At 47.8% G+C, this 21408-nt stretch overlaps 1 protein-coding gene across 10 annotated transcripts in view; it reads left to right on the forward strand.

Moving 5' to 3' along the window:
* Positions 1 to 21408, forward strand: part of HMBOX1 (homeobox containing 1) — an 802934-nt gene that overhangs the window by 456390 nt on the left and 325136 nt on the right. For all 10 annotated transcript variants that reach the window (XM_069605709.1, XM_069605710.1, XM_069605704.1 and 7 more), the window contains one exon: positions 17476 to 17586. In XM_069605709.1, the coding sequence (XP_069461810.1) occupies positions 17476 to 17586 (111 nt within the window). The remainder of the gene's footprint in view (positions 1 to 17475; positions 17587 to 21408) is intronic.

The following is a 21408-nucleotide window of genomic DNA, read 5'->3' on the forward strand; positions in this document are numbered from 1 at the left end:
CTTCTTTTTTTGTGATCTCCTTTGACATTGAACTTGGGGAAGGGAACCCTGAGACTTGCTGCCAAGAAACTGTATTGAACTTGGTGAAGGGTATCCTGACACTTGAAAAGGTGTGGAACTGTATAACCCTAACTTCAAGAGAAGTTAACTTGAAACATTTTGGTGACAGTTTTGATATTTGAGGAGAAGCTGAAGACTAAGCTTGAGCTGGGAATAGCTCAGAACATTACTTTTGGAACACAATTTAATTTATGGGTGACATCCCTCCACATTGTTTTGATGTTAGTTGTAGGGCAACCATAGATTTTGGACACAGACTTTTAAGTTGAACTTTCTGACACGGCTAGCCTTACTTTCGTTAGGTAGGGAAATCCCACTTTAGCATAGGACAAGTTAGGCCTTGCACCATCCTGACATTTAAGTTAATAAAAGTATTTCGTTATATTGTATCCGTTATCTGTGTTTCCCTCCTTAATGCTAACCTCACATATGTTAAATCGTAAGAGCTGATGCCTCCCCCCCCATCTTTTCCTTTCACAATTATAGAAATTATAATAATTCCACAAAGAATGGGGGGGTGTATTCAATTTGAGTGTCTGACTATGAGGCAGGCCAATTTTAACATCAGGCCCTTCATATACTATGACATAATTATGTCCTATGTATTGTAATATTTTACACTTTAAAATGTGAGAGCCACAGGGGTTAGGATTCTGACTCTGGAAAAAGCTGCAGGAAAAAACACCACTTGTACCTATTGGATGGATTTATCAATGAGAGAGACCTTCTTAAGGGTTACAGGTGGAAAGATTACTGTTCTAATGAGTTATGTCCACAAGGGAAAATACAGAGGAGGTTACCCAAGGCAGCCCAAACTTCATGGACCCAGAACAGGAGGGAACGTGCTGACTGGGTGGTTTCACATCTGAGAGGGGTTTTGCTGACTCCATGGCTTTAAAAATCAATCCAAAGTAAGTATGAGAATACCCCAAATTAAATCATAGCTGCTCTCCAGCAACTAGTTTTATTTTTCCTTTTAAATCCCAGAAATGGCTGTTGGGAAGGAGATAAAAGATATTGATTACATAGGAAATTTACAGTACAGTTGTACTGCATTTAAAATCGAGGGAGGTGTCTTTTTCATCCAACCCAAAAGACATTTTTGAGCTGTGTGCACAGTGGTACAGATGCTAGGATTTCCTGCAGTCTGCGTGCAAGTCCTTGTAAATCTCATTAAATGATACCCAAAGTGTTATAGTAATCATTAATCTTTGATATGAAGACGTCCCTACCATAGTCTAATGACGATCAAAATAATGTGTGCGTTTTAAATTGGTAACATTGATTCCCTAACCCAAACATGCAGAATTCACATGCAGTGCATAATAGCCTACATTCACTTGCATACACAATCTAGAAACTCTCAAACGCCACACTTCCATTAGGAGGGCCTAATAAAAACATATGGATATAAACAGGAGGAAGAACACTTGGGAGAGGAAATCCCTTATGGGATTAGGTGCAACCATCCCCTAAGATTACGGTATCGCGCCCATCACCTGAACCTAAACCCACCCCTCTCCCCTGTTCTACTGTTTTACGAACAACCCCTTTCCTAATAGCCCATGAGTTGTCACTCTACCCTCTGAAACAAAATGGTGGCGTCCTGCCACATACATTTACTTCAATTTGCATTTTAATTTTCTGCAAAGATTATCTCATTCGACATGCTGAATATCAGAAACACTGTATTCTCATGATTAGCCGAGGTATAAATACAAAAGGAATCTCAAGGTTGACTTTTAGCTTATTTATTTGACTAAGGTCAAAGCACAAGAGGAAATAGGGGTTCAGTTTCCCTTAATATTTAGTAATTTTTATGAACAACACTTGCCTTCAGACTGGCACACATATTGAAAATCGAACAAAACAAAAAGCAAATTTAAGACACACTTAAAGTTATTTGTACATGGTCCTAGAATTGCTAGTGCATGAACATAAGAGCAGGGCAATTGTTTCAGCAATTATGATCACATAAACCGTGCAACTGTGAATAGTAAACCAGAATTAGGTTTTTACAAAGAGCATCCTGGTAGTTGTTTCCAAGGTGTGTTAGGTTCTTGAGGGAGGTAACCAAGTCTTCGGCCTACGTCTAGATATTTATCAGATGGTGTGTGGGGACAGGCGTATCTGAGCCAGATGGTGTGTGGTTCCGTGACGTTTCGGCGGAAAAGGCCGCCTTCAAGGGTGAAAACCCAGTCTCCCTACAAGGAGGAATCAAGTGAGGATGGATTTAGTGTAATTAAAACACTATGGTGGTGTTACAAAAAGCACAACGGGATATTCGCATGTCATAAAAACAAAGGCAATTTAATTAAAATTGAAACGCCCCCCCGGCTGTTAGAGAGAGTTAAAAAGAATACTCAAACTTGTGGCTTGTGTAAGCCAGAGACTGACCTGAATGGATTAAAGTTGAAGCTGAGGTTCAACTTCCACTGGTGCTGAACAGTGAAGAATGGCCTTGGGGCAGGGTCTGGGGAGCAAACGCTGGTCTGTTCCTAAGAGAAAGATAGGAACATGCAAATGGTTTTATCCAGTATACAGCCTGGATGAGTGCCAAATATGAATAAAAAAAATAATAGTTCTGTGTGTGCAGATTCACCACCAAAATGATCCAGTCCCCAGATGTTAAGCTACAAATTACCTGTTCTTCTAAGTTGGTAATTATTGAGGCGAACTGGAAGCGTGTAAAAACGCTGTGGGCCATTGCTGGGATGCTGGCAGTGAGGGGCAGCTACGTGCTGTCAACTGCAATTTGCAGACAAATGAAGCGGCTGCATGCACCTCGATTGTGGATGCGAAGTAACCCACTAAACAAAACAGAAAAGAAGAAGAAGCGAGAATCAGCTGGCAGGCCGATCGAAAGTGGCGTGTTGTGGGCCCTGTGCGGGTTGGGCCCCTGTATGGAGGTGGCGAAGGCCCTATGTGGGAGAGGCACCATTTGTACCTGAATTATTCGGGGTCCCGCAACGGAGGAGATGTAGTGCGAAGGCCGGATGGAGCACTTGCAGATCGCCGTGGTAGCCGTGAATGCTACACTCTAACTGGCATATTCAGAGGGAGCAGTGTATCAAAGGGCAATGCGCATGTGCAAAAGTGTAGACACTCGCTTCTGCGCATGTGCAGGTGTAATGTGTACCTCGTTGCGCACATGATCAGAAGTGTCGACGTTGTGGTTGCCATGGAGGCTGTAGAGGACGCTTGTGTTGTCCGTAGAGTCTTATCTGAAGAGGTTCAGACAGAGGCCCGTGACGGATAACGAGCGCATCAGGTGGGCCGTTTTCATGTATGGCTGTAAATCAGGGAGGACGGTGTAGATATTAAGCATCCTGTGTAAGCGCCTGGCTACCTTCGGGCAGTGTGAGCGCTTTAAAAAAATAATAGAAATTAAATGTTGTGCTGCCAACTCCACGGTTTGGCCGAAGTGCTGTGCCGTGAGTCGGTGAGTAAAACAAGAAAGCACTGATGTATGAAATGGGCGTGCGCTGTGTTCAACAAATCAATAGTTGAATATGAGCTCCTTATGCGCTCGTTATCCGTCACGGGCCTCTGTCTGAACCTCTTCAGATAAGACTCTACGGACAACACAAGCGTCCTCTACAGCCTCCATGGCAACCACAACGTCGACACTTCTGATCATGTGCGCAACGAGGTACACATTACACATGCGCAGAAGTGAGTGTCTACACTTTTGCACATGCGCATTGCCCTCTGATACACAGCTCCCTCTGTATATGCCAGTTCGAGCGTAGCATTCACGGCTGCCACGGCGAACTGCAAGTGCTCCATCCGGCCTTCGCACTACAGCTCCTCCGTTGCGGGACCCCGAATAATTCAGGTACAAATGGTGCCTCTCCCACATAGGGCCTTCGCCACCTCCATACAGGGGCCCAACCCGCACAGGGCCCACAACACGCCACTTTCGATCGGCCTGCCAGCTGATTCTCGCTTCTTCTTCTATTCTCTTTTTCTGTTTTGTTTAGTGGGTTACTTCGCATCCACAATCGAGGTGCATGCAGCCGCTTCATTTGTCTGCAAATTGCAGTTGACAGCACGTAGCTGCCCCTCACTGCCAGCATCCCAGCACTTGCCCACAGCGTTTTTACACGCTTCCAGTTCGCCTCAATAATTACCGACTTAGAAGAACAGGTAATTTGTAGCTTAACATCTGGGGACTGGATCATTTTGGTGGTGAATCTGCACACACAGAACTATTATTATTTTTTCGTTCATATTTGGCACTCATCGAGGCTGTATACTGGATAAAACCATTTGCATGTTCCTATCTTTCTCTTAGGAACAGACCAGCGTTTGCTCCCCAGACCCTGCCCCAAGGCCATTTTTCACTGTTCGGCACCAGTGGAAGTTGAACCTCAGCTTCAACTTTAATCCATTCAGGTCAGTCTCTGGCTAGCACAAGCCACAAGTTTGAGTATTCTTTTTAACTCTCTCTAACAGCCGGGGGGCGTTTCAATTTTAATTAAATTGTCTTTGTTTTTATGACATGCGAATATCCCGTTGTGCTTTTTGTAACACCACCATAGTGTTTTAATTACACTAAATCCATCCTCACTTGATTCCTCCTTGTAGGGAGACTGGGTTTTCACCCTTGAAGAAGGCCTTTTCCGCTGAAACGTCACAGAACCACACACCATCTGGCTCAGATACGCCTGTCCCCACACACCATCTGATCAATATCTAGACGTAGGCCAAAGACTTGGTTACCTCCCTCAAAAACCTAACACACCTTGGAAACAACTACCAGGATGCTCTTTGTAAAAACCTAATTCTGGTTTACTATTCACAGTTGCACGGTTTATGTGATCATAATTGCTTAAACAATTGCCCTGCTTTTATGTTCATGCACTAGCAATTCTAGGACCATGTACAAATAACTTTAAGTGTGTCTTAAATTTGTTTTTTGTTTTGTTCAATTTTCAATATGTTTGCCAGCCTGAAGGCAAGTGTTGTTCATAAAAAATACTAAATATTAAGGGAAACTGAACCCCTATTTCCTCTTGTGCTTTGACCTTAGTCAAATAAATAAGCTAAAAGTCAACCTTGAGATTCCTTTTGTATTTATACCTCGGCTAATCATGAGTATACAGTGTTTCTGATATTCAGCATGTCGAATGAGATAATCTTTGCAGAAAATTTAAATGCAAATTGAAGTAAATGTATGTGGCAGGACGCCACCATTTTGTTTCAAAAGCTTGTAGCTCTAAAGTCCTACCACTTCTCTTGAGCAGTACCTTCTGTTACCTACGTCACTCTACCCTTCCCCTAGAAAGTACTGGGACGAGGAATAATAGGAGTTACCTAAGGGAAGATCCCTTTCCAGATCTGTGACAAAGAACCCCAGTGACTCACAAGGGAGTCACACAATCGGTACTGTGATGAGGGAGAGGTGTAGATGCGTGAGGATTACCTGTAAGAACCAAATTGAGCAGTCTAGTGTTTGCCCAGTTCTTATTGTTCAGAGCCAGTATAAAAGGGAAGAGAAATTTAGGAAGTGTGGGAGAAGCACTCCCTGGAGGAGCAAGGAGTAGGAATGCTGTGCAGAAGCACATGAGGCTGAGAACCAGTGTGACTCCTAGAGAGGAGTGGACCCCTTGAGCGCCAGCAGTCTGAGAGGAACTAAGAGGCGATGGAAGGTCTCTCACTGGAGGGGCCAAGAGAATTCTCAGCGCCACTGTAGCACTGGCTGCAAAGAGAGCGGTCCTCTGAGGAACAGCAGAAGCCATGCGGGAAAGCAGCAGAGATGAGCCGCTAGGGAAACCTTATCGAGAGGAAAGGGAGAACCCGAATGTGATCCACCAGGAGTGGACTTCTCAGGTTGTCACTGAGTTAATCTTCTAGTTGTTCCAGGCCACGGCAAAGTGCGTGAGAAAGAGAAGGAGCAGCCGGGGAGCGTCAGAAGATTGCAGAGCCACTGCAGACCCTGCTGGAAGTCCAAACGCTCCCAGATCCTCACAAAGGGATGAAGCTGCCTGGGAACCTCTGATACCTGTGAGAAAACAGATACACAAGGTGTCTGGGAGGTGCGGGAGGTCCGAGAGGTGCAGGAGGTCCAGGGGGGCAATGGGATGAATATAAAGTAGGAAGCAGAGGGTCTGGGACCCTGGGTGAGTTGTATACTTGGCAGGAGAGTGAACCAAGGGGATACAACACAGCCCTGCGAGTCTGGGACCCTCACCCAATCAAGAGAACGAGAATAAGAGGGTCTGGGACCCTGAATAGAAGTGAAGTGAAGTGAAGTGAAGTGAAGTGAAGTGAAGTGAAGTGAAGTGAAGTGAAGTGAAGTGAAGTGAAGTGAAGTGAAGTGAAGTGAAGTGAAGTGAAGTGAAGTGAAGTGAAGTGAAGTGAAGTGAAGTGAAGTGAAGTGAAGTGAAGTGAAGTGAAGTGAAGCCGGAGGAATTGTATGTTTGGCAGGAGAGTGAACCAAGCAGATACAATGCACCAGTGCAAATCTGGGACCCACAGCATATGAGGAAAAGAGGGTCTGGGACCGTGTGAGAATAGTTTGACAGTCAATGAGAAAACACTGGCTTGGCAGGAGATTGAACCAAGCCATATAAAGTATTGTGAGTCTGGTACTCACACCCACATGAGAAGTTGAGACCAAGAAATAAAGAACCCTGGAACTGACTAAAGGAATCCTACGCTTGAAAGCGAACTATGCCAAGTTGCTAGGATAAAGAAACACAAACACAGGACACATTGCCTTGTGAATTGCTCAGTGACATTTCATCTAAGAGAAAAGGGGCTCAGAAGCCTAGCATTGGACAATTGTATTTCTGAAACATTTGAGAGCCTGGGAACGTTTGTTGGTTGAAAATACAAATAACACTTTTTACTTTGAGACAGTGATTATTCTTTCACAGTTGCTATAGATTTAGTGTTGGGGACAGAGGTAGGTTTGCGGCACGACAGTGACAGACTTTGTAGTTTTGGACTTCCTGACAATTTCACTAGTTTTCTTTGTGGTAGTTTGATGAATCCGGTGGAGTCATCACTGATTCTCCGACAAGTGTCCTCCTGTGTAGCCATGGGATGGCAGCTGCTACCTGATCCTGCCCCTGGGGGTGGTATTATGAGGGAGGATCACATGGGAAGAGACTGTTGGTGAAGGTGGTGACCCCACCCGGAGAGACTCAGTATTCTACCCTTTCTAATAAAGAAGACATTATAATACCTACATTCTTAATGGCTTGTTGTCGCCATGTAAATCCCTCTTTGTGAAACTCAGAAAACCCTTCCTTCAAATCATTCTAGACAAAATTCCATTCATCCTTCAAGTACACATAACACATACATAACATCTCCTGTTTCTGGTGTTTTTCTAAAAGAAACTCCTAACCAACATAATTTTAGCAATCCCATGATTTCTAGGCACTTCAGCTACCATCAAGCCTCAAGTACTGAGACGAGGAGGAAGGAGTTCATGCACAATGAAAGTGACTCAAAAGTGAATATGCAGAATAGTTTTTGTAAAGCATGCGTAAGCGCGACATTTAAAAATATTGTCTGCATTCAAGAAGGAGAGTCGGAGAACATGGTAGCAGTCAGAGGAGAAGGCAGAAAGACAGCGTACCGTGCCGGGGATGATTATATGGGCACATTCAGATGGCAGCTCGCAACCGCGAGAGATGCATAGCTGCTTGATGCGAAGGGAAGAGAAACGCAGCAGGTACTTGTGGAGGACCTTCGAAGCTCCGGCAGCAGGAGGGTTGCTGGGAATATTGTCATGCCAAAAAGCAGTGTTCCTCTGCCTGGATCACAGAGAGATGCCGGCGAAGAAGCGCAGCATTGCAGGAGACGCTGAAGGAAGTTCCGCAGTGTGAAGGAGTCCTTGACAGAGAAGAGGCTTCCTTGCAAAACGCACCATGTGTCAAGGGCGCTACGAACAGCAGTCAGTCTATCCAGAGCCATTGGGCACCCCAGACACTCATTTAAACAAGTAAATGAAACGGCGTGTTTGAATACCGGCCAGATAAAGCACAAAAGCAACGCTTAAACTTAAGTCACCATATATGAAATGTCAATGTGGGGAAAATTGGAGCAAGATGTCAATATGGGAAAGTTGGAACCAGCATTACCCCCAAGCCAACAACTAGAAATACAGTGAAGTGATATAACTGTTAAAAAGGAAGTCCTGGTGAAAGGAATACACCAGGCAGTAAATGTTTGGGGAGGAGAGATACCTGGCAAAGGAGTATACCAGGGTATCTGCAAAACCCCATAAAGGGATTCCTGGCAGGGAAGTATACCAGGCAATCCAACTGAGCACTTAGTTATAAGACACTGTGACAAGATATCTGGCAGGAGAGTATACCAGGGGATCGGAAGAGTCCATGAAGGGATTCTTGGCAAAGAACCTTTTTGAACTGACTATAACGATACAAAGGAACTGTTGTTTAAAGGAGAAACATTTGCCATCCTCAAGAAAATATTGTTTAAAATAGACCCTTTTTGCCACCCTGCCTAAATATCTGGGGGGGGGGGGGGGATCCCCATTTGAATCCAAGGATCTATCCTTGGAAAAGACTGTTTCTGTTGGATTTTCGTAATTACTTTGATTATGAACACTTTTTGCCAAACATAGATCAGAACGTTTCCTTGAACCACTTTTGTTTCTTTCTAGTGTGAGGGTCAGATTAGAATGGTTTGGACACAAGGACAGTTTATAAGTTTAACTACTTGACTCAGACTGATTTTTAGTATTAGTTTCCTAGGTAGGGAAACTCTCCGTAAATTAGAGATGTCTTCATCTCCCTATGAGGTCCTCCCGATTTTCTTTACCACTCCTAGGGGGAATATCGGGCAGCGGCCTCCCCCCTCTAGCTTCAAAGGGAAGGGCTCCCTCATGGGGAGAAGTGACGTGATCCCACAATTCATCACGACGTTACAAGAAGGATGATCTAAAGAAATGAGAGAACAAGTATAAGGAGGGGGTTAAGGCATGAATAAATTTGAAAACGAGACAAACTGATATTCAAAACATTGCTGGATAGGCATTCAGTGAAGACAAGAAAGGTATGGAGTGATGTGAGCAGAGAAAGGGAGGCAAAAAAGAATCCTGACAGCAGAATGTAAGACTGTAAAGGAAGAAGAGCATTCTTAGGAAGCCCAACATACAGAGAAAAACAATATTGAAGATGAGAATGAACCATTGGTTGAAGCAAGGTTTAAGAAGAAGAGAAAGTAAGATGACAAATTTTACAGATATTATATAGAAAGCGGCAAGATTTTACCTCTGTGGTTATTTCGGATCTATGTGATCACTGCGCCGCCCTTAATGCCGATGACAAAAATGTCAACTCCCCTTATGGCACATTTGTGGACAAGCTGCCTTTGTGTAATATTGTGGTGACTTCTCTTGCATAATGTTTGGGGACCACCTTTATTACATTTTTTAAATAAATTTGAGTTTGGATCGAACTACTTGTTTCTTGCCCAGAATTGTGGGGTTTGACTGTATATACTAGGGCATATTAGATCAGGGATACCGACTTTGTGAAATAGCCAAACATTAACCAAAATAAATCTTACATGTTGGCATGGAAAAGCTTACAGCAAGTATCGGACACACAGTAGGGAGATTTTCTGAGCATGTGGGTACCTCTTTTATGCTATAAGAAACTCAAATTTAGTACTCAAACCTGCTTAGTTCGTCTGCCGGCACTCAACCTTTTTGAGTTGGATTGATGAGGCTGGATGCTGCTGTCTTGACGTTGCTGGTTTTCTCAACTCTTCTTTGTTTTGTACCGGTCTCTAGGGAATGGGGGTGGGGGGAATGGAGCCTGGAACCAAAAAGGTTGCAGAGCGTTCACTGTGACTCGGGGGTCATGAGCCCCGAAGCCCATCTATTGTAAATGCAGGGGTAGTGCTTAGAAACACCTAAAGCAAGGTTGTGATAATCTCCTCACTTTCCCTTTATTTCTTTATTTGATTTTTATTTGGTTTTGGTTTTGTTAAACAATTTTGCATATTTATTTTCTATTTGTTTGCTTGTTGGAGTTTCTGTACAGCGCCCTGTTAACTTCAGTTTAGGTTGTTTTTTCCATGTTCTAAATAATGAAAAAATGCTCGTTCTGTGAACCATTGGGCACTAGGTAGCTGTATCTGCTTTTTCTAAATAGGAAATTAACAACCGAGTCCTTGAGTCCATGTGTGAACAGCCACATATGTAATTTAAACAAGTGTGGAGAAGAATGGGTATCACTGTGAGAATCGCAGCCAAATAATGTGGGCCCCCAGTGAGGGCCCATAACCTCACCTATCCATGTCCAAGCCTGATACATCTCCTGTTCTGGTTATACATGTTATCAAAGGCTACAAACAGATCCAATCATGTGAGGGGTTAAGGTGTACCTTCATCTACTAGGCCCAGGATTTTCACCCAGACGTTTCCAGGGCAGTCTGTCATTTTGCCACGTTGACGCCTAACTGGCATCAACCATTGCCTTTATAATGCTCCAAGAAGTGCTGCAGCTAGGGGATTACCACCTCCTGTACACTTGAGTCTGGTTATCTGGTGCTCAGTCAATAATCCCATGGAGAAAAAAGGGGTGTGCAATGTGTGATTCCTACCAACGTACCTAAAAAAAAAAAGCAGGAGAGTTTGCCTGTAAATCTCGCAGTAGCCCACTGCCAGTGGATGTTTATACATGACAATCTCAACCTTCTATCAAAGAGAAGGAAACATGCTATAAAGTTCACATGATGTGGTGGGGTGTCATGACATCGCAAGCATTTCAGACATGGCTAAAGATCAGACCCAAACAAAAGGATGAAACCAATCAATGGCATGGAAGCAGGGGAGGGGGAGGCAAGCGGGTGGATGTAGTAAGCAATATCAAGTGGGAACCGGACATCAACCCTTGTCGAAACATAAGATATATTAGTGTGCTTGCCTGGTGATAGGAAAACAAATGCAGAGAGATTAGAATTATGAGAAACGTAATTGGTGACACCCTGAACGTTGACATTGATAGTTTATGAACACATGGGAGCCTTACATTTTCAATAAATATGTTTTGAGGGGGGGCGTGGCTTGGATGGCCACGTAGGAGGCTGTGCCTTCACGGAGCTCCGCAGATCCTGCATTGATCCTGGGGAGATGGAGCGCGCGCGGTGACCGGCCGGCGCTGCAAAAATACACACACGTGTATGAATGTTGCGGCGATATTCGCTGAAAGTTTGGTGCGTGGGGAATGCTCCGAGCTCGAGTTATCCTCACCGTGTTGCAGTGGGTCCCGGACCGCGGACACAGACAAAATGGCGGCCAGCACAAAGAAGATGACGGGAGCCGCGAGGGAGCCGATGCGGTCTTGGGCTTGAAACTGGTGAGACCCCAATAACGAACTTTACGCTTGCCGCCCGAGACAAGATCGAAGAGCGGAACGGGAGTGAACACTGTGGGGACAAGACAGTCTCACGGGCAGTGGGCAGCTGAGATCCCGCTGGGCGACTTGCTATATGCCCAAGCAGATATATTGTCGCCGCGTGAGGGGGAAAGCCAATGCGGTCCTCGCTGGCAACAAGGTCGCTGTAGAGCACTGGGGGATGCGCTGGGCCCCCCCCTGACGACGTTAGGAGCAGTGGAGGATGTGCTGAGAGACACCAACCCCCAAGTTAAGTGTGCACTGGCACGAGCTTCTTGAACGGGCTGATTTGGACTCCTGTAAGCCCCTTGCACCCACGGGGGCCCCCCCGGAATATTGGAACGGAAGCCCCACAGTGAGGTCCACCCCACAAAACGTATGACGCTGGGTTTGTGAACTTGAAGCACCAAGGCAAGGAGTGCTGTTCATGGACGGCAGGGCCCAGTAATTCAACGCCAGGGGTGCGGGAGCACGTGGGAAGACGCAGCCCACTCGGGGCGTATGCCGCAGGCGAGCGCAGACTTGCACAGCGGAGGGTGAGCAGCGACCACGCGAACAGTGCAGCGAGGGGCAACACGGTGAGACCGTGCCCAATTGTCGCGACAAGATGTCCACCAAAGCGGTGAGACCCCGGGTCAAGCAGCCCACGATGGAGGCCTACACCAAGTCTCCCCCGAGCGCCCCTGCGGCGGCGGGAGACCCACCGGGCACAATCCAGGAGGTGCTGGCAGCAATCGCTGATTTGAAGGTGGCTTGGGAAACGAAGCTGGGCCTAGCCATGAAGGAGCTACAGGTGGGCTTGAACCTCAAGATCGGAGCGGTCCAGGAAGAGGTGAACCTGCTGCGACAAGACGTGCGAACGATCGCATAGCGCACTGGGGCACTGGAAAAGGAGTTGATCCCGAACACGGAGGCGTGCGCTTCACATGCTAAGGAGCTGCATGCTCTAGTGCAGCGAGTTGGCAACTTGGAGGACAGAGCGGAGCAAGCGGAAGGGCGAGCCAGACGCAACAACATTCGTATAGTGGGTATACCAGAAGGAATTGAGGGTCCGAACCCCACGGAATACGTCGAAACCATGCTTTTGCAGGAGATAACTGGCGGGGTGCTGACCCAGGGGTTTGCGGTAGAAAGGGCGCATAGGGCCCCCCCACGGCCGCTGATCGCGAAGATCTTGAATTATCGTGACCGCGAGAAGATCCTTGAATTTTTCCGGAAAGGAGGAACGATAGAAAGGGGGTCAGCGAATATAACGGCATACCCGGACTACACGCTCCTGGTGCAGCGGAACCGAATGAACTTTGGAGCGGTAAAGAGGAGGCTCAGAGAAGCAGGTCACCGCTACATGTTGCTCTACCCCGCCAGGCTGAAGGTATTTTACAAGAACAAATCCCTGTTCTTCGAGACTCCTACTGAGGCGATGGATTGGCTGGACTTGCAGGGCCAACTTCAAGAACCGGATGCCCAGATGGAAGCGGCCGAGGATAAGTAGCACGTAACAAGAGCACCCTAAGTGCCATAGTTATGACACTGGGACTAGAATATAGAATGATGTTGTGCTTGTGGGACAGAAGCCAAGGTAGTTGCCGGCGGGTCCCGTCGGACGCGCCTCTCCTGACATAGATGACAGAGTTCCTGGGAAGCGCTCTCTGACCCCAATAGTAGTTTATTTAGTTAGGTCACCGTTAGATTGGTGACGCCCTACAGGGTCCTTGTTCTCGAATACGGGACAGGTCCAGAAGTGGGTAGGCCTGAGATCCAGGGATGGAGCTGGGCAACTGTTGGGGGTTGGTAGGAAGGGGGGAGGGAGGGAGTTGTGTGCTGTGGGGTGGATGTGGGGGAGGGGGTAAGGGGATTCTGTTTGTAACTCATTGGGAAAGAGCCGAAAAATTAATCAGTAACGGGAGCATCGGGAGTAAGGTTGGGATGGGAATGGCCAGAACAGATGGCGTCGGGTAATCTCAAAGTTGTGACCTGGAATGTACGGGGCCTCAACAGCTACCTGAAACGGAATAAAGTGATGCTGTACTTAAAGAGAATGCGCATAGATATAGCCCTGCTGCAGGAGACACACCTTACCAGAGAGAAGCAGGAGATGGTTAAGAAGAAATGGAAGGGCACTGTGGTGGGGGCTGCGTACTCGGCATATGCTAGAGGGGTCATCACGTGGGTGGCGCCGCATGTGCCGTTCCGAGTGCTTAGCTCCACGGCAGACTCGGAGGGCAGGATGGTGGTGGTGACGGGCCTCTTGGAGAACAGAGAAGTGCACATTGTAAACGTGTATGCCCCCAATAACGATACGGCAGCTTACTTTAGGACTCTTTATGGTACACTGGGGTCCCTGGCAGGGAGTACGGTAGTGTGGGGGGGGGACTTTAATTGCACTCTGAATCCTAAGATGGACAGATCAATGGACAGGGCGGGAAAAACGGCGCCGGCGGCCAGAGCGCTGGGAACATTATTGAGAGACCTAAACCTAGTGGATGTATGGAGGAGGATGCACCCAGAGGATAGGCAATATTCACACTCTGCAGCGCCACATAATTTGCACACCAGGCTTGATTACATATTTGTAACGGCCGAGATAGTAGGAGACATAGTGGGGGCGGAATATAGGGCCCGAGTATTATCTGACCACTCGCCCCTGGTAGTGGAATGGAAACACCAGCCCCCAAGACCGCGGATCCCGACATGGAGGCTCAGGACCGAGGCGCTACAGGACGAGGGGTTCCGGGAGGGCCTACGGGATTCCATTGAGGAATACTTTGATATAAACACGGGCAGTGTACGTTCGATGGGCACTCTGTGGGAAGCGTTCAAGGTGGTGGTGCGCGGGGTGGCCATTTCTAAGGCTAAAGGGCTCCAGGGGGGTATAGAAAAGGAACTCCAAGCAACGGAAAGGGAGCTGGAAGACCTCACGCGGTGTGAAAACACCGCTCATGACGACAGAACTAGGATAAAAGAATTGCAGACTACCTGCAGTGAACTCTGGGACAGGCTGTGCAGACTTAATCACAGGAGATATACAGAGAGGATACATGCAGGTGGCGACAAGCCAGGCAGACTGCTGGCCTGGCTATATAAGAGTGAGACTCCCCGCTCGGTGATCAGTGAGGTCAAGGATGATGGAGGCTGCATGTGCAACACCCAAGTGGAGGTAAACGAGCAGTTCCATAAGTTTTATAGGCACCTGTACATGGACACAGGGGAGGATATGGGTCAAGTTATACTTGACACATTGGAGGACATAGAGTTGCCCACTCTTGATGACCTAGAACGCGCAGAATTAGACGCACCTGTCACCTCAGATGAGCTGGAGGTAGTGATCCAGAATTTGCCCACATGCAAGGCACCTGGTTCAGACGGATTGCCTAGTGAGTTCTACAAAACATATAAGCAGGAGCTGATCCAACCACTGCTAGCTACTTTCAACGAGGCCTATGAGCAGGGCGAACTCCCGTTGTCCCTCCGCGAGGCTGTGATCATCCCACTTTTGAAGCCAGGGAAGCCAGCCGACGAGTGCGGATCTTATAGACCACTGTCCATGCTCAACCAGGACAGCAAAATACTCACTGCGGTGCTGGCCAACAGGTTGAAGAGGGTGATTGGGAAGCTGATACACCCAGACCAGACAGGTTACGTCCCGGGTAGAAACATTACAGATAACCACAGGAAGCTACACCATGTTATTGACCAGACTGAAGGGGATTCGGGCGAGCTAACCATAGTGTCACTAGACGCAGTCAAGGCTTTTGATTCGGTAAGATGGCCCTGGTTGAAAGCGGTCTTGAAGGGATTTGGAATGGGACCTGGATACCTCAGGTGGGTCCAGCTGCTCTACAGCGCCCCGCTGGCGAGAGTCAAAACTGGGTCCACAATCTCAGACGCCTGGCAACTTAGTAGAGGGACCAGACAGGGGTGCCCCTGGTCGCCCATGCTATATATACTAGCATTAGAGCCGTTGGCAATATGCCTGCGTCATCAATACGGGGAGGTGGGCATAAGCACGAATAGCGGTAGGCACCTGATATCACTATATGCGGATGACATGCTACTTTACTTGCGTTATCTGGAAGAAAATCTGCAGTACGTGTTAGAGGTAATGGAGCGATATGCCACCCTTTATGGCATATCGGTGAATCTCGGAAAGTCCAGTCTCTTTCCTCTGGGAAGATACAGGAACGTCCCGTCGCAGAGGTTGCCTATCCTACCGATTCCATGGCAGACGGAAACGTTCAGGTATCTGGGATTAAACATCTACCACAAAATAGAGGCAGAACACAAACACAATACGGAAAGAGCGCTGGAAGGGATTAAAAACAGCATGGTTTTTTGGGCCAGATTGCCCCTGACCATGATGGGGAGAGCGGCCTTGCTTAAGATGGTGGTCTTGCCTAGACTTTTGCACTTTTTTGTGAACGTCCCGTTTCTGATACCGAGAAGCCTATTCGCTAAACTACATAGCATGTGCAGGGGTTTTCTATGGGGAAGCTCCAGGAACAGGGTGGCCCTGTGGAAGCTCCAGAACCCGTATGACAAGGGTGGCATAGGCCTGCCAAACTTTGAGCTCTACTACCTGGCGGGGCAGCTGTTGTATGTGGCTAGGTGGCTTTCAGTGGAAGACTCGGCAGAGGTGCGGCTTCTGCATGGAGATTCAGCCCCATACTTCCTGCAGGAGGTGGTGTGGTTGCGCAGGGATGAAATGGTGGGCAGGGGACGGCTGTTGAGACTGGGCTGGGAGATCTGGCAAAGGACTTGGAAGATGATGGGAGATCGAGAACCATACTCTCGGCAGGCCCCGCTGGTGGCTCTGTGCGGGGACGACTCTCAGCTATTCGAATCAGTCCGAAGATACTGGGAGCAGGTAGGCCTGGCCACCCTCGGAGACATATGGCAGGATGGCGAGGCACTGGACTTCCAGAGGTTGCAGGAGGAGGCGGGGGTGCATGAAGGCCAATATATAACTTACGCCAGGCTTGTTAAAAAGACTAGAGAAAGATGGCCCGAGACAGTGCTAGCGAAGGACCCTGAGACCTCCCTAGAAACCATGTATGATGTGTCAGAGGGCGGGCACGAAATCTCGAGGATATATGAACTCTTACGAGAGAGGGCGGGGAAGGAGTTGCCCCGACTAAGACAGGAATGGGAGGAGGAGGTGGGAGGACCTATGCTGGATGGGCAATGGGAGTGGGCACAGAGATACCATAAAAAGGTGTCTCGAAATGCTAGATTCCAACAGCTTCAGCTGTATGTTACTCACAGGGCCTACTTGACCCCTGGGAAGATTGCAAGGTTTGGGGGCCTAGCCACGCAGCAATGCCCCAGGTGTGGGGAGGTGGACGCAGGGCTGCTGCATATGTTCTGGGCCTGCCCGGAAGTGCTCAAGTTCTGGTATGAGGTCAAAACGAGGCTGGCCGGCGGGGGAGTGGTGCTGGATGTGGAATCAGCTTGGTCATGCATGCTAGGGCTCTTTCCCAGACCCAGGCACTCCAAACACATAAGCAAAATGAAGGACCTGGCTTATGTTCTGGCCAAGCGCAGGATCGCAATGGGCTGGAAGGCGGCCCGTCGACCCAGGGTGGAACTATGGTGGGCAGACCTCTTGAAATGGGCGGAGGCCGAATCTGTTGTCTGGTTTGAGGCGGTTACCAGGGGGGGCGAAGAGGAAGTGGGGCCCCTGCTGGCCTGGCGGCAACTGGTGTCCTCCATAGCTAATTCCTGCCAGAGTAACAACGAAACAGAAGACTTGGGCAATGACCGTTTAGATACTGCACTGCCCGATAACGCTCCAGCAGCTGACATGGGAGATTCGGCTCTAGTTTAAGGGGGGGGGAGTGATTTGGGGAGTTCTGATGGAAATTAAATAGCACAATGATGTTTTTTTTGTATATTGAAACAGTTGAAATGTATGTTTTGTTTGGTTGTGAAAATTGAATAAAAATATTTAAAAAAAAAAAAATATATGTTTTGAGGAAAAAGAGTATTCTGGCTCTATGGTGTTTGACCACATCTGCTTGGTTTTCTGTAGGTATCAGCCAGAGCCGGATATCCCATTGGCTGTTGCAGCAAGGTTCAGACTTGAGTGAGCAAAAGAAAAGAGCATTTTACAGATGGTACCAGCTTGAGAAGACCAATCCTGGTGAGTAATAACTGAGCAGGTTATTCTTGTATTTGCTGTGAAAAAGATCTCATGTCAGTGGCTATGATTTTGAAACTATTTAATTCTGACACTTACTACAAAAAGAGTGTCCCGCAATTTGTGTGTGATTCATTATGTATTTCTCCAACTTGTGAACACATTTTTTATAGACTATTTTGTGTTCCTTTATTTAGTGTAGCAGCCTTTTCCCTATTTGACAAGCAATTGCGTACCATTATTTCATGGTTTACTCTGCAATGCATCATAAAGTTGTATATCTGAAAGCATATTTCGAATGGATTGTGTCCTCCGACGTATTCCTCATCTTGGATGTATTCGTCCAGCTTTCGCTGCTTCGGAAATGTTTTCTCGCCAGAGGGCGTAGTGCATCGATATCGTCAAGTCGAAGTCCCTCGAAGGCCTCCGTCGAGGGTGACGTCATCGGGTATACAAGTAGCACACGCGGCGCCCTTTGGCCTCAGTTCTGTTTTTCTGCAGTACGTGTTGCTTCGGAGACTCGGCGCGCCTCGATAGTTCTGTGACGCAGTTATTGTGAAAGAAGATATTCGAGATGTCTTCGTCGTCGACCCCAACTACCGTGCGTTCGGGGTTCAAAAAATGTAAAACCTGCGGTTCCAAAATATCGATCACGGATCCGCACTGAGAATGTCTGTGGTGCCTCGTCGAAAACCACGACATGGAGGCCTGTACGAAGTGTCAGGCAATGACGGGCAAGGCCTTGCAAGAGAGGAAGGGAAAAGCTACAGGTAGGTCAGAAACCCGACCGCAAAGCCTCTAGCGTCGAGTTGAGATGCCATGAGGAGAAATCTCCTCTACTGGAAAGGCAAAAACATAGGTCTAGGCCCCGAAGTGGTTCCCACCACTCTTCCTTTTTGAAGAAAAAGTCTAAAAAGAGACGCTACCGGTCCCCTTCCACCTCGTCTTCTGACGAATCCCCCAAGAAAATGAAATGCCACACAAAACATTCTTCCTCCGAAGAATGGGAAGCATTGAGTTACAATGATGGAGGTTTTTGAAAAGATTAAGCCTTGGTCCACGCCTTCCTCGGAAGCCGGCCGACAGCGTTACCGTTCTGACACTTGCGTGCCCTCGAGCCCGGGTGATCGAAGGAGGAAAGATCGGGAACCTTCCAGGACCCCAAGTGATCAAGATCGCTCGAGTCGAGTTGACCACTCGAGGTCATTGACGCCGTCCCGAACCTGACACACCTCGAAGGACGAGCCTTCGAAGAGCGTCTTGACGCCCTCGAAGCCCGCTCCACCGACGACTGCTATTTCGTCAACACCATCGACGCCTTTGTCGACCCCGAAGCTCTCGGTGCCAAAGGTTTCAAAGGCTCCAGTTCAGCCAGAAACTGACAAAATAGCATAAAAAGAAAAGTCTGCAAAGACTACAAAACCTTCAGCCTCCACTGTAACAGCTCCTCCAGAAAAAATGTTTAAACCTCTACCAAGGAAGGAATATTTTAAATCCTTCAATATTTCAAGAACAAGAAAGGTCTGAGGAGGAGGATGTTCCTTTTGGCCTAGAGTATGGCACCCTTAATGTCACAGAATGTCTAAATTCTGAGGAAAGCAGAATGAGGGATTTAGTGGAAACCTTGCATAACGCAAGTGGAGTTGACACATCACCTGAGACAGAATTTGGCAGACCAGAACCAGGGGAACATGCCAGTCCCTCATACAGACAACTGATGACAAAGGTGGTGGATTATTTAGGATGGGCTAGACCACCAACTCAGTTCATCCAGGATGACCTGACTGACATATTGGATCATGGCCCCACCGAAGAACCGATTTTACCTTTCCATGTAGCCTTACAAAATAGGGTGGCCAAAAATTGGGAGACCCCGGACTCATTTCCTCCTGTGAATAAGTTCCTCACTTCAAAATTACTGCCCTTCCAGTAGCGACCCCGGCTATCTGTCCGAACACCCTACTCCTGAGAGTCTGGTGGTCCAGGCAGCCACAGCTTCAAATAAAATGGCGTACCCTTCCATCCCTCCGGATAGGGATGACAAATGTGTGGATGTTTGGGCACGCAAGGTATTTTCAGCTGGGAGTATGGCATTAAAACCGGCCAACTCCACATGTGCCTTGGCAACATTTTCGTACATTCTGTGGGAGTGCAATGCACATACCAGAAGGGGAAGAAAGGGAAGGATTCCTAACCATTGTTAGAGATGGAAAGGAGGCCATGCAGGAATCCCTTCAGTCTGGATTGGACAGTCTGGATTGGACACTGCAGATAGCGTGAGCAGGTCCATGGCCACTAGCACAGTGATATGCAGATTTGCGTGGTTGCGAAAGTCTGGTTTCGCACCAGACGTGCAAAACAGTTTTTTGAACATGCCTTTTGACGGGTCTCACCTTTTCGGCAACAAGGCTGACGAGAGACTTGAGAGGTTGCAGACCTCGAAAGCAGCAGCAAAATATTTAGGAACTGCCATTAGGCGACCTCATCCTTTTTCGTGCATCAGGACAATCTTGGAGGGGATGATGCTATCGTGATTACTCCTCATATGGAAAGGCGAGAGGAATGGCCAGTCAAAGAGGCCAGAGAAAACCCACTCGTGGTGGACGAGGTAAATGTGCTAAGCCAGCCCCAGCTGCAGCCTCTTTACCATGAGCAGGTGCAGCAACCGCCACAAAACCACTTTGAGGACTTAAACCACAAGACACATGTAGGAGGCAGGCTGTTGTGGCATCTGCAAGAATGGTGAGCCATTACTTCAGATGTTTGGGCTGTAGAAATAATAGCCCAAGGTTACTACCTTCCATTTCTAACGCAACCTCAAAGCAATCCACCGGGGAGCCACTCTTTGAAGCTTCCAGACCCGCTCCTTCAGCAGGAAGTTTTAACCCTGCTAGAGAAAGGTGCTATAGAACCAGTACCTGTAGCGGAGAGGAACAAGGGATGGTACTCCCCATATTTTTTGATCCCCAAAAAGGACAGAGGACTGAGATCTATCTTGGACTTAAGAGGCTTGAACACGTGTTACGCTCACCTGGCTCCCACAGGGGGCGTCGGTCGTATACGGACGGCTGCGGTCTCCACCAACGTGATGCGTAGTGCGGAGATGACTGACTGGACTGGCCCTCCTAATCTTGTCTGCTTGAACCGTAGAAGTATTCTCCTGCAAGTGGAGAGATGGATTTAGCCACCCGTGGATTCAAGTGATGGCACCCCCCACAGTACTCCCAACTAATCACCTCCAAAGTGCCCCCTCAGCAATCTCACCTTGTATTCTTGAAAGATGAGCTCTCCATCCTGCATGGATTGCAGGGGTGCGTTGATGCGAGTTACTTCACTGGTTTGAAGGCGTGGGAGAGTTCCGGAGCGTATTGGCTCTGAGGTTCCTGGCAAGGTCCAGTAAGTATCAAGTTCATAGAGTTCAATATGTCCAATGTTTCACTCTTGTCCCCCCTTCCTTCCTTGTCTTGCAGCTGCAATCGTGAAAAGATGCTCTCGTGGCAGTTGGTGGCGCTCAGGTAAGAGTCTGTATTACCCGACGCTGTCCGGTAAATGTTGCACGTGTTTAACGTGTTGTTTTCTCTCTCTTTGCAGGTGCGGCACATGAAGATGTGAAGAGTTATAGAATAATGCCTCCGGTGGTAAATCAGGTAAGTCTATGGTGATAAGAGTTATATTTGTTGGTTTTCTTGGCTCACCTTGTTGTTTTCTTTTGTCCCCCAGGTGCCAGAGTTCGGTGAAGAAATGATGGGGGCAGCGCCGAATCGAAAGATGCTGCGAGGACTGGTGAGTATGGCGCGGCGCGGCGCTGCAGCTGGAGATGCGACG

This window comes from Ambystoma mexicanum, chromosome 4p, assembly GCF_040938575.1.
Source record: "Ambystoma mexicanum isolate Mex_15411 chromosome 4p, UKY_AmexF1_1, whole genome shotgun sequence".
NCBI classification, from domain to species: Eukaryota; Metazoa; Chordata; class Amphibia; order Caudata; family Ambystomatidae; genus Ambystoma; species Ambystoma mexicanum.